The sequence below is a fragment of the Raphanus sativus genome, unplaced genomic scaffold, assembly GCF_000801105.2.
Source record: "Raphanus sativus cultivar WK10039 unplaced genomic scaffold, ASM80110v3 Scaffold3012, whole genome shotgun sequence".
In the NCBI taxonomy this organism is placed as follows: domain Eukaryota; kingdom Viridiplantae; phylum Streptophyta; class Magnoliopsida; order Brassicales; family Brassicaceae; genus Raphanus; species Raphanus sativus.
The window spans coordinates 1,826-12,722 of NW_026618319.1; the positions used below are offsets into that span (position 1 = coordinate 1,826).

A 10,897-nucleotide genomic window follows, 5' to 3' on the forward strand; every position below is an offset into this window, starting at 1 on the left:
GGATAAGCAAGGTTTGGACGACTTAATTGGGAAAAAATTCTGGACGACTTTGCTTTCCCCGGACGACTTTAAATTAAGTCTTCTGACGGGACGACTTTTATTATGTCGTCTGGTAAAAATTAAATTATGAAGTTTTATTTTTCAACTACAAAACTAACCTAAGACGACTTACACGTAAGTCGTCTAGTTTAATAAAATATTGAAATTTTAACTTTCCGAGAGACGACTGAATTATAAGTCGTCCAGAAATAGTCAAAGATCTGACACGATTCGGTCAAATGCAAAACTAGCCTGTTTCTCGTAGACGACTTATATATAAGTCGTCTGGACTGTTTTTTTTCACCAAACAAAGCTGGACGACTTAGTTTAAGTCGTCCGTTTGACCAGAAGACTCATCAGTAAGTCTTCTACATACAGATGACTTACTTGTAAGTCTTCTACGCGAACAGATTTTGAAAAAAATTCAAATTCGTACCTTCAACTAGGTGAGATGACTTTGTTTGCACACAGGGTCTTCTCCAACCACCCAGAACCTCAAACGAAAGCAACCGTAAGTCAAACGAAAGAAATATGGCTCCAAACAATTTTGAATCAAAAGCTTCAGTTTTTTGGATGAATATGGAGAGAAAGTGAAAGAAATGTTGTTTTTAGTTCATAACAATTGAAACAGAGAGAGTGTAAAGAGATTTACGTGCATTAAAGGGCATTAAAAGCTCCAAACAGTTCGTACAAGGTTGTTCCCACTATTCATGGCAGTGGCAATATTGTAAATACTTGAAGAAAATGAGGTTGAGACAGTAAAGAAGCCATTTTCGAAAAAAAAAAAAAAAAAGGGTTAATGGCATTTTCGTAGATAAAATGCAGAGTGTGGGGTTAAAAACTCAAAAAAAAATGAGTCAAAAGAAAAGGTTAGTTTTCTGTTTGAATTCAAGTTTTGAGTCACTTTTGCAATAAGCCCATTCTGTATAGGTTTCTTTTGAAAAAAAAACTTTATATTCCCTTTGACAAAATCCACGGGACCATCGGTTTCACTCTTTTGTTTTACAAATTTAGTTTCTATACATTGAAATATTTTGTCTTTGTCACGCATCACTTACGACGTATAATTCGTTCCTTTCATAATCGTTGTTCCAGCAGTTATCATAGATGTTAGTTTCAAGATATTTGACAAATATGTAACTTGAAAACTTCGCCGTGAGTTTGGTTAGGAATGAAGAAAGACCGTATGGACTATAAGCAAATCTTAGTCCACACAACACAGAAGTGCCGCGAATCTGGGAAAGAACGAGCCCAGCTTTTTCAAATTACCTTTAACTCCTTTTGTTTTTAAAATAATCACTTTATTCCCCCTTTACTTCTTTTCTCCAAATTTGCTCTCCCGCGTCAAACAAGATCCCACTTTACGTCACGGATTTGTATATGTGAACGTTAGAAAGAACTTTCAAATAAAACATATGGATAAGCATGCCACGTAATGTAAGTAATGCTTATTGTTGTGCTGTTTCTTGAAAAACCCAGATTATTTAGTTGTTGAAAACGATAACTATTTGTGAATTCGAACTTTATATCTGTAAAGAAAATTTTGAAGTCACGTTATGAGAAAAATACCATGTTGCATCACATGAACAAATTAATTCTAAGAACATTATCCAAAACAAATTTAATGTTATCCAATAGATAAAGAAAATTAGTTGGACCGTCGAATGAAATATGATCCTTGCTGATTAGTATATGACGTGTGCGATTAATTTGCCACCATTCCACCGACCTAAAGTCTTCTTTTGGGTAAAGTTTAATGTACTATGATAGCTTGTGATACACAATTTATTAACGTTAGGGTTATCTGGTTTAAAAGTATTGTGTCTAAAAGGAAAATTTGATAGTGAAATATTTTTTTTTGTCAAAGAATTTGATAGTGAATATTTCCACGAATATTAGCACGTATGAAACTAGTATTAGTCAAAATATGGGTACAAAGTACTGTAGATAACAATAGCTCAGAGTACTATGGTGGATTTGTTACACAAAAACTTGGATATGGACGGTTCAGTATTATGCTTGTCCTGCGTCATAGGTATATAAATGTTTTTACTCGCAATCTAAATATTTATCCACACGTCTTACCCACAGGCCACAGGGATGTAAAAAGACCATCAAGTGAATTTAGAGCCGTTGAACCATCAAGTGGGTCTTAAAAAGTCAGAATTGCATTTGATTTTACACTTTGACTGTCAGACGATGTTATTCACACATGCGCATTGCATAATTTAGATGTGGCCAACCCACTTTTCTTTTACCAGATTGATTTGTCAGTTTTTTGGCTGTATTAAATTTCTTCTGATAGTTCCTTCAAATTTAGATAGTTCCTTCTCACTATGAATATTCAAATTTACTGAAACCAATTCTGAAACGGTATCATTATTCTAGTTCACTATTCACTAAGCCATTAGTATAAGAAAATATCCTATCATAAATATGACTACCAAGCTACTAACGTTTGTGAAAAGTCTACATGCTCTTGAAGTCAATATATACATGACGCATGCAGTTAATAACATGTTCACCACACATAGCGGTCACCAAATTGCTCGAAGTCATGAAACAGAGAGACATTATTGCATTATCATATGATGTGGATAATTAGTAAAACATTATTTGTGAGGAAAAATCAAAATTATTATGGATTCACAGCTAATAAAATACGGAGAGACAGCTCAACCACTTCCCCCCCTTCTCTTCCCCACTGTCTATATATATAACTCTAATAAGTAATCTCTGATCTCTCCATCAACACGTCCACTCCACTTTTGTTTGCAAAGAAAGAAAAAAACATCTTAGCAAAAAGAGGTCATAAAAGATAATTAATTACTGTACAGATCTCTTTAGAAAATGGCTGGCGGTGGATTCGTAGTCGGAGATGGCCAAAAGGCTTATCCCGGCAGACTCACTCCCTTTGTTCTCTTCACTTGCGGTCGTCGCTGCCATGGGTGGTCTCATCTTTGGATACGATATCGGAATCTCTGGTAAGTTCTCTAATTATTTCTCAGCTTTTACATTTCCACACCACGTATACCTATGTAGTCTCAAGTTCTCAACACCACCAAGTTTGAAATTATTGATGGTTATTCCATAGAGAAATATTAACAATATATCGCATCTTGTGTTTCTCTTCATTCATTAATACAATAATACCACATGATTCAAAATTACAGCATCATTAGTTTACAAAAAAAAAAATACAGCATCGTCAACAGTAACATACAAATTTGTCAAATTTACAAAACAACCCCACATGTTTCTATCGTTTCATGTAAACCCTGTCTGATCATACTTTCTTTTTAACTACAGGTGGCGTGACGTCGATGCCGTCTTTCCTCCGACGTTTCTTCCCGTCGGTTTACCGTAAACAGCAAGAAGATGCGACAACAAATCAGTACTGTCAATACGATAGTCCAACCCTTACGCTGTTCACTTCATCGCTGTATTTAGCGGCGCTCATTTCGTCGCTGGTGGCTTCCACCGTGACGAGGAAGTTCGGACGGAGGCTCTCGATGCTCTTTGGTGGCATACTCTTTTGCGCCGGAGCCCTCGTGAATGGCTTTGCTAAGCGCGTGTGGATGCTCATCGTCGGCCGTATCTTGCTCGGTTTTGGTATCGGTTTCGCTAATCAGGTCAGTCACAAAGAGCGATAATTTTTCTTCTTCTTTTCACACGTATACATCACGAGTAAGAAAAAGTCAAATTAAATACGTGTTATTTTATAAAATTTTATGAACTTTAAACATATTTATTTCGCTATAAATGTGCCTTGGTTTTTGAAAAAGTTATGGACCAACCACTTTCATTGAACATAATCATCAACTAGTTAGGTCAAGTTGACATTATTAGTTTTCTCTTGCTTTTACTATCAGTTTACAACGACGATAATTATTTTCCACATTATACTATATGATATAACAATTATTTAATTTCTGATTGATTTGTTTTCGGCTGAATATCCAAAACTGCACATGGTCTGTTCTTGTTAACCGTGATGTCTCTTTCTCTTTACTTTCGATGATTTTATTAGTTAAATATATATTGTTTCTGATGTCATATCGTATTTAACTTTTTGATACGTATCTTTAGTTACAAAAGGTCATATTCGGACCGTATCTATTTGTAGTTAAACAGAATGACGTAATTAACCCTCTTTAAACCCCGTATTATTTCATGCCATTCTTGATTCCAATGATTTGAATCTTCAACTTTAGAAGCACTAATCACGTAAATAACCATGTTCAGATGACGTGAGTCACGTGACTAATCATGTTTTCGTGCTTCTAATTACAGTCTGTGCCACTTTACCTATCCGAAATGGCTCCATACAAATACAGAGGAGCTCTAAACATCGGCTTCCAGCTTTCAATCACAATTGGAATCCTCGTAGCCGAAGTACTCAACTATTTCTTTGCCAAGATCAAAGGCGGCTGGGGATGGAGACTCAGTCTCGGCGGTGCGGTGGTCCCTGCCCTGATCATAACACTCGGCTCCCTTGTCCTTCCTGACACTCCAAATTCAATGATCGAGCGAGGTATGCACGAGGAGGCCAAAACCAAGCTCAGACGTATCCGTGGCGTCGATGACGTTAGCCAAGAGTTTGACGATTTAGTCGAAGCTAGTAAAGAGTCTCAGTCGATAGAGAACCCATGGACTAACCTCCTCCGCCGTAAATACCGGCCGCATCTCACCATGGCCATTATGATTCCATTCTTTCAGCAGCTCACCGGGATCAATGTGATTATGTTTTACGCTCCTGTTTTGTTCAACACCATTGGTTTCACTAACGACGCTTCTCTCATGTCTGCCGTGGTCACTGGCTCGGTCAACGTCGCCGCTACTGTTGTGTCGATCTACGGTGACGGTGTCGACAGGTGGGGACGTAGGTTTCTCTTTCTTGAAGGCGGTACACAAATGCTTATATGCCAGGTAAGGAAACACATTGGACTTATCATATGAAGTTAGACTAAAAGATCGATTCTAAATGTTAATATCATGATAGATGAACTTATACTTAATCTTATGTGCCTAGAGATTAATTTTCATTTGGTGTGAACATTGATTTACAAGTATATCTTGACGTAGATGAATGTCTAGATATCAATTTTATTAGAAACAAACGTTTATATACTATGATTTATATGGTTTTTGAAATTTATTTGCATTAATATATCCATAACTCTAACGAAAATATGTCGTTCTTTTTTTTTCTCGTGTGGTTGTAGGCTGTGGTTGCTGCATGCATCGGGGCCAAGTTTGGGGTAGACGGGACCCCTGGTGAGCTACCAAAGTGGTATGCTATAGTGGTTGTAACTTTATATGCATCTATGTGGCCGGTTTCGCATGGTCATGGGGTCCGCTAGGGTGGTTAGTAGTACCTAGTGAGATCTTCCCGTTGGAGATAAGGTCGGCCGCGCAGAGTATAAACAGTGTCGTGAACATGATCTTCACTTTCATAATCGCTCAGATCTTCTTGACGATGCTTTGTCATTTGAAGTTTGGGTTGTTCCTTGTGTTCGCCTTCTTCGTGGTGGTGATGTCTATTTTCGTCTACATATTCTTGCCAGAGACGAAAGGGATTCCGATTGAGGAAATGGGTCAAGTGTGGAGGTCACACTGGTATTTGGTCAAGGTTCGTGGAGGACGGTGAGTATGGGTATGGGAATGGGCTTCAGATGGAGAAGAGCAGCAGCAACCAAGGAACTAAACATGTTTAGTTTGTTTTAAATGAGAGGATGTTTTAAGGAAAAAAAAAAGATTTGTAATTTCTAATTTCGGTAAAGAAAACAAAGTGTATTCATCTAGATATATTTATGTTTATATAATTCAGTACCACATGGTGGAGAAATTATGCATATGATTCTTTTTTTATATATCTTCAGCGTTTTTTTACTTTATTTGTTTGTTAAATTCTCTATAACTCGAGAAACTTGGCCAGTGAATGTAATCATCTATCTTTATAGATGGTGCAGGTCTCGTACAATACATGTAATAATGTATAACATATGTAAATCAAGAATCATCTACCTCTTAAAGGAAAAATCTCTTGAGCTTTTGGTAGTCCGTATATGAGGAAGTTCAACGGAAGCAAGAACAGGTTCCTTTTCTGAGCTTTCGTGCGCAAGAGAATGATGTGTGGAAGGTCCCAGCTTCTTGGTGTTGTTGAGACTCAGGATCCCAAAACTGATGGTGGTCATGACGATCAGAGTATCTAGGAGAAGGAGAGCTCGGGAAAGTCTCAACGCTTCGGTTATTAAGAATATGAATCGGAGATGAGGTGTGAGTTGGTGTAGTTGGACGGCTAGTGTAAGGTGTGTTTGATTCAGTGTGTTTCCCGTGTTTTGTGTGCTTCTTTGCTGTGTGATGCCATGTCTTTATCGCTGTGGCTACTCTTTCGTTGAACACCGTTGGCCTCATCGTAGAACCCATCTACAAACGTTTCATCAAACACAGTGTCAGAAAAGAAACTAAGATCATATCAAAAGAATTTCTGTATTGCAATGCAAATGTTATTGTGTAGTACCTGAGTGACAAGAGCATAGAGTGGAAGAGTCACATAGCTGCAAAGTATCTGTACAACAACTCTGCAAGTTTGTGACATCGTCAGTTAAAATACGTTTTTTTTCCCGCGTATACAACAGTCAAAGGTAATGTTAGCTTACCCAACTACAATTCTAATGACCACATCTGCATTGCTTTCATAGAAACAATTCTTGAGGGTGAATTCATACTAAACATACCAAAAGTTCACGATATAACAATTAGTATGGCTCCATAATAGCTATGTTTGTGTGAATAATGTGAAAACTGGATCATCGCTTGCTTACCGTACTCCACACAAAGAAGGCAAGCTGAAATGCATTCTGCAAAAGTGAAGGCAAGTTTGTTATATCATGCCGTTGGAGTATTAAACCGAGGAGTTGAAGATATTGAACCGTACCGTGAAAAGAACCAAGTGGATAAGGAAAAGGATGAACCGAGGGCGGCCAAACCAGAAGAGATCATCACCAGGTTGAACCACAGGGGCACCTCTCACCACATCACCTTTCTCTTGGATTCTTAGACACAATTTGGTTATAGTGACTTGAAGCTTTGTTCCAACTATTAGAATCACCTGCAAGATTTACATTCATTCTCTTAAAACCAAAAGGCCAAAACTGAGCAAATATTTAGTTCTTTTTTCTTTTTTGTACTTACGGCTAGTGGAATGAATGGTAACCAGAGGTAAGAATGCAATCCTGTTTGAAATGATAACCGATGTTAGTTTTGTGCATATATTAATGCGTTAATATTGTGTGTTTATTTTGCGTGGTAAGCAATGAGCGTTACCGTTTGTGTTGGTCAAGAGGAATAGCACAGCGATAAACCAGATAATAGGACTGCATAACATTAGCAAAGATGTCAGACAAATCTTCCAAGTTGGATTGTTCTCAGATTATAAAAAAAAATGAAAGTCATTAAGTAGCTCCAAACCTGATTTCGACTACAGTTTTGAAGTCTTCTTCTACTGTTTTCTGAATATACTTGCGGAAATCGAATGTCTTTTCACTCCCTGGAGCCAAATGTGCCTGAAAAAAAGAGTAGGTTAGATCATTTTCTCCAGGGTTAGAGTAATACTTGTTATACTAAACAGTAGATAAAACAAAACAAAAGATCAGACTATATAAGGTTCCCTACCATGATGAAACCATGCCGCAAAGCCATGTAATCAACTTTGGTGACGGATCCAAAGAACTGTCTGAAAAACACACAGTCCATAGCGTTACACTCGTCTTGCTCCAGAAATTGAGATGTCTTCTCCCGAAAGATGTGTCTCTGGCAAACCTAAACCTCTCAGGATCTACAATAACAAGAATGCATTCCACCGTCAAATTTCCTGTTTAGGTTTTAAGTAATAATATACATATATACCGTTGGAATAGTGATATTCTATTGTCTTGGTCTCATTTTCCCAGTGCTTCCACCTCCTCGTCTACAATACTCAAGAAAACCAAAATCAAATCTTGTTGCAAACAAGTCTTTCTTGACTCTCAAGCCACTTTAGAGTTCACAAGAAAAAAAGGTTACCTTGGTCTTTCCGAGAGCATAAGTAACAATGCAGTAGATAACATGAACCACGGCGAGGATGAAGATGAATATATGAAGCTGGTGGATACCATAAGCAGATACAAAAGCCACTTTCCCCTGAGATAATCCGTCAATCACAAATCATACTTTAGAGGAGTAGAGAGTGGTTTTTATATAAATAGATATACTGGGAGATTCATAGTTACCTTCTCAGCGCATTTGTCATAACCTTTGGTGGCTAAACTTCGTCTATGAATGTAAGACTCGGCTAACTCAAGGAGAAGTCTTCTATGACCGGATTTGTCTTCATCATCGTCTTTTGGTTTAGCGGTATCTTTGTTGCCGTATTTCTAGCTTCATCAGCGGCGCTGCAAGGGTGCATTGATGATGCGAGGCTTTGGGAGACGCAGATATTTGAGATTGGTGTTTGTCCGATTGTTAGGAGTAGTGATATGAATCCCATAAGCATAAGCTCTGAATTGACCAAAGAGGCAAGTAAGAAGCTTGTTAATGGGTGAAGTTAGGTAGCAAAAGATGTTTTTTTCTTTCTTTGCTATTAATTTTACCTGCTTTGATCTTTTCAAGAGCTTCATAAAGAGCCTTCTTGTGCTTCTTTTTGAACCACTACCATTTAAAAACAAACAAAGAACATATTTAGTCATAAGAGAAGAAGAATTAAGCAGAGCAGGAACAGAGTGACAACGCAGAAACAGAGTAGGAAGCAGAATTAAGAAAGAAAAAAAACAGGGTACAAAGAGATAAGAAAAGCATAAATGAGCAAGAAAAACGATCTCAACAACAAAAATAAAAAAAAAAAAAAAAATAATGTCGAAAAAACAAAGAAAAAGAAAGCTAAACAAAAGAAGAAACAGAGCAAGAGCGCTAAACAGGGGAATCTTGACATATAATGGAATCATGAAAGACGATTAGGAAGAATCAAAGGGACTTACGGTTCCAATTTTGTGAATGGAATGTTCAAGGACAATTGAAATGAGTAGTAAAACGAAGCAAACCACAGCGACTGCCCACGTAGAGGTCTGCTCTAAATTCCTCTCTTTTACCTGATTCGTCATTAGAGCTTGATTGTAAAAAAACACAGTGAGAGAGAGAGTGAAGACACGGAGAGTTTCGTGTTCTTCTTTATGTTTAGCTAACAGTTTTTTTTCTTAATTAGTAGGCTAAGCAAGTTTACAAAACCAAAGTTATGTCATGATCATATAAGGAAGGAGGACGTAGATGAAGATAATAAGACCCGCGATGAGTGACTATAAATTAAAGGTTTATTTGGCTGTCTTTTTCTGAATGGTGCTTTCAACATTCTACTGTTGTTCTGCATTTGCAGACAGACTTCTCAATAATTCACCGTGTTGTTTTGTGCTTTTTGGACTGCATTTTTCTTAAATTTATCATGTTTCATATGGCCTTCTTTGTCAAATCATGTTATCTTTTCATTTCACTTCACTTTTCAAGTTTTTGTTGGCAAATAGACGACTAGAACAAATTCAAGAACCAGTTTGGTAAAATTATTCGTTGGGTTGTTATACGTTTAACTATAAAATGAGGAAAATAAAATTACGTGAGGCAAGATTACTTAAAATTTATTTTGATTTGTCAGTCATTTAGTTTTGCTCTATTTTTTATATGTTTGGTTGTGTTATTAATTTTCTTCTATTTTGGTTGTGTATATGATAATGGAACTCTACTAAAGCTATATATCAAATGGCCACTTGAGATTTATATAAGTTATGATACTATTTACTATAACGTGAGCACGCTGGAAAGCTCGCACACTTTTACTTTTGTCTTTCTTTTTATTCTACCTATTCTCAAAAAGACAAGTTAAAGTTGGTGTTCATCAGATCTGCAGTGAGTTCCAGTTCCCTTTTCTGAGATCTAAGCTTCTGTTAAGACGAGTTTGTGTTGATTGTTGCTCAACGGTGGTGCTACGATGTCGGTGGCTATGGATCGAGCCTTAATGGCTCTGTCTTTGGACGAGGATGACAAACCTTTCGAGATGCCGGACCAACCGGGTTTCTGTTCGAATGAAAAGAATCTTCTAAGCATTGTGGGTAGAGTTCTGAACCCAGAATGTCAGAGAATGTCTTCCTTAATCTGGAGGATGCCTAGGAAGTGGCAAAAGGAAGGCAGGTGTAGGGGAGTTGCTCTCTCGGAGGAACGTTTTCAGTTCTTCTTTGACTCGGAGCATGACTTGGTGGATGTGCTGGAGAAAGGCGTTCATACTTTTAATGAGTGGGTCATTGTGATTGCGCGTTGGGTTGAAGAACCGCCTGATGACTATCTTCAGTTTATTCCTCTCTGGGTACAAATCAGCCAAATCCCCATAAACTACTATACGGAGGAGGCGCTAATGGCGTTGGCTGATATGATTGGTGAAGTTAAGGTGTTGGTTTTTGACCCCTCGAAACCACAGTCTCAACCTTTTATTCGTGCTCAGGTAAGGTTTAATGTGGCGAATCCCCTCAGACCGGCGAAGGTGGTGGACAGCTAAAGGAGGTAAATCGTGGACCATCAAGTTCGACTATGAAAGAATCCAGAAGCGTTGCTTTACCTGTCAAAGATTGAATCATGAGCAGAGGATCTGTCCTCTCGAAGTGAAGAAGCGTAAAGAGGTGGCTTTGGCGCGGCGTCAAGCAATAGAGAAAGAACTTGAGCACAGATCAGTGGTACTGAGTGAAGGTGATCCTCTCTTGGAGTTCTTAGAGAAGAAACCAAGTGGGGATTAACCTCTCTACTGGCAGACCGAAGATCGCTAAGGAGGTGATGGATGAGA

General features: G+C 37.9%; 1 protein-coding gene and 2 pseudogenes across 1 annotated transcript; 2 read left to right on the forward strand and 1 right to left on the reverse strand.

Annotated features, from left to right (window-relative positions):
- The first annotated feature begins 2,813 nt into the window (after positions 1–2,813).
- Positions 2,814–5,894, forward strand: LOC130506228 (sugar transport protein 1-like; annotated as a pseudogene).
- Positions 5,895–5,977: 83 nt separating this feature from the next.
- Positions 5,978–9,736, reverse strand: LOC130506227 (MLO-like protein 2; annotated as a pseudogene).
- Positions 9,737–10,054: 318 nt separating this feature from the next.
- Positions 10,055–10,850, forward strand: LOC130506226 (uncharacterized). Its single transcript, XM_057000860.1, has 2 exons — positions 10,055–10,561; positions 10,701–10,850. The coding sequence occupies exons 1-2, from the start codon at positions 10,055–10,057 to the stop codon at positions 10,848–10,850; spliced, it is 657 nt and encodes a 218-aa protein (XP_056856840.1).
- Positions 10,851–10,897: the final 47 nt, after the last annotated feature.

What these genes read in the sequence shown, in the direction of transcription:
- LOC130506226 (XM_057000860.1), top strand. Translation starts at nt 10,055, where the DNA reads ATGTCGGTGGCTATGGATCGAGCCTTAATGGCTCTGTCTTTGGACGAG. An exon ending in AACCTTTTATTCGTGCTCAG is followed by an intron (nt 10,562 to 10,700) that starts GTAAGGTTTAAT and finishes AATCATGAGCAG; the next exon opens with AGGATCTGTCCTCTCGAAGT.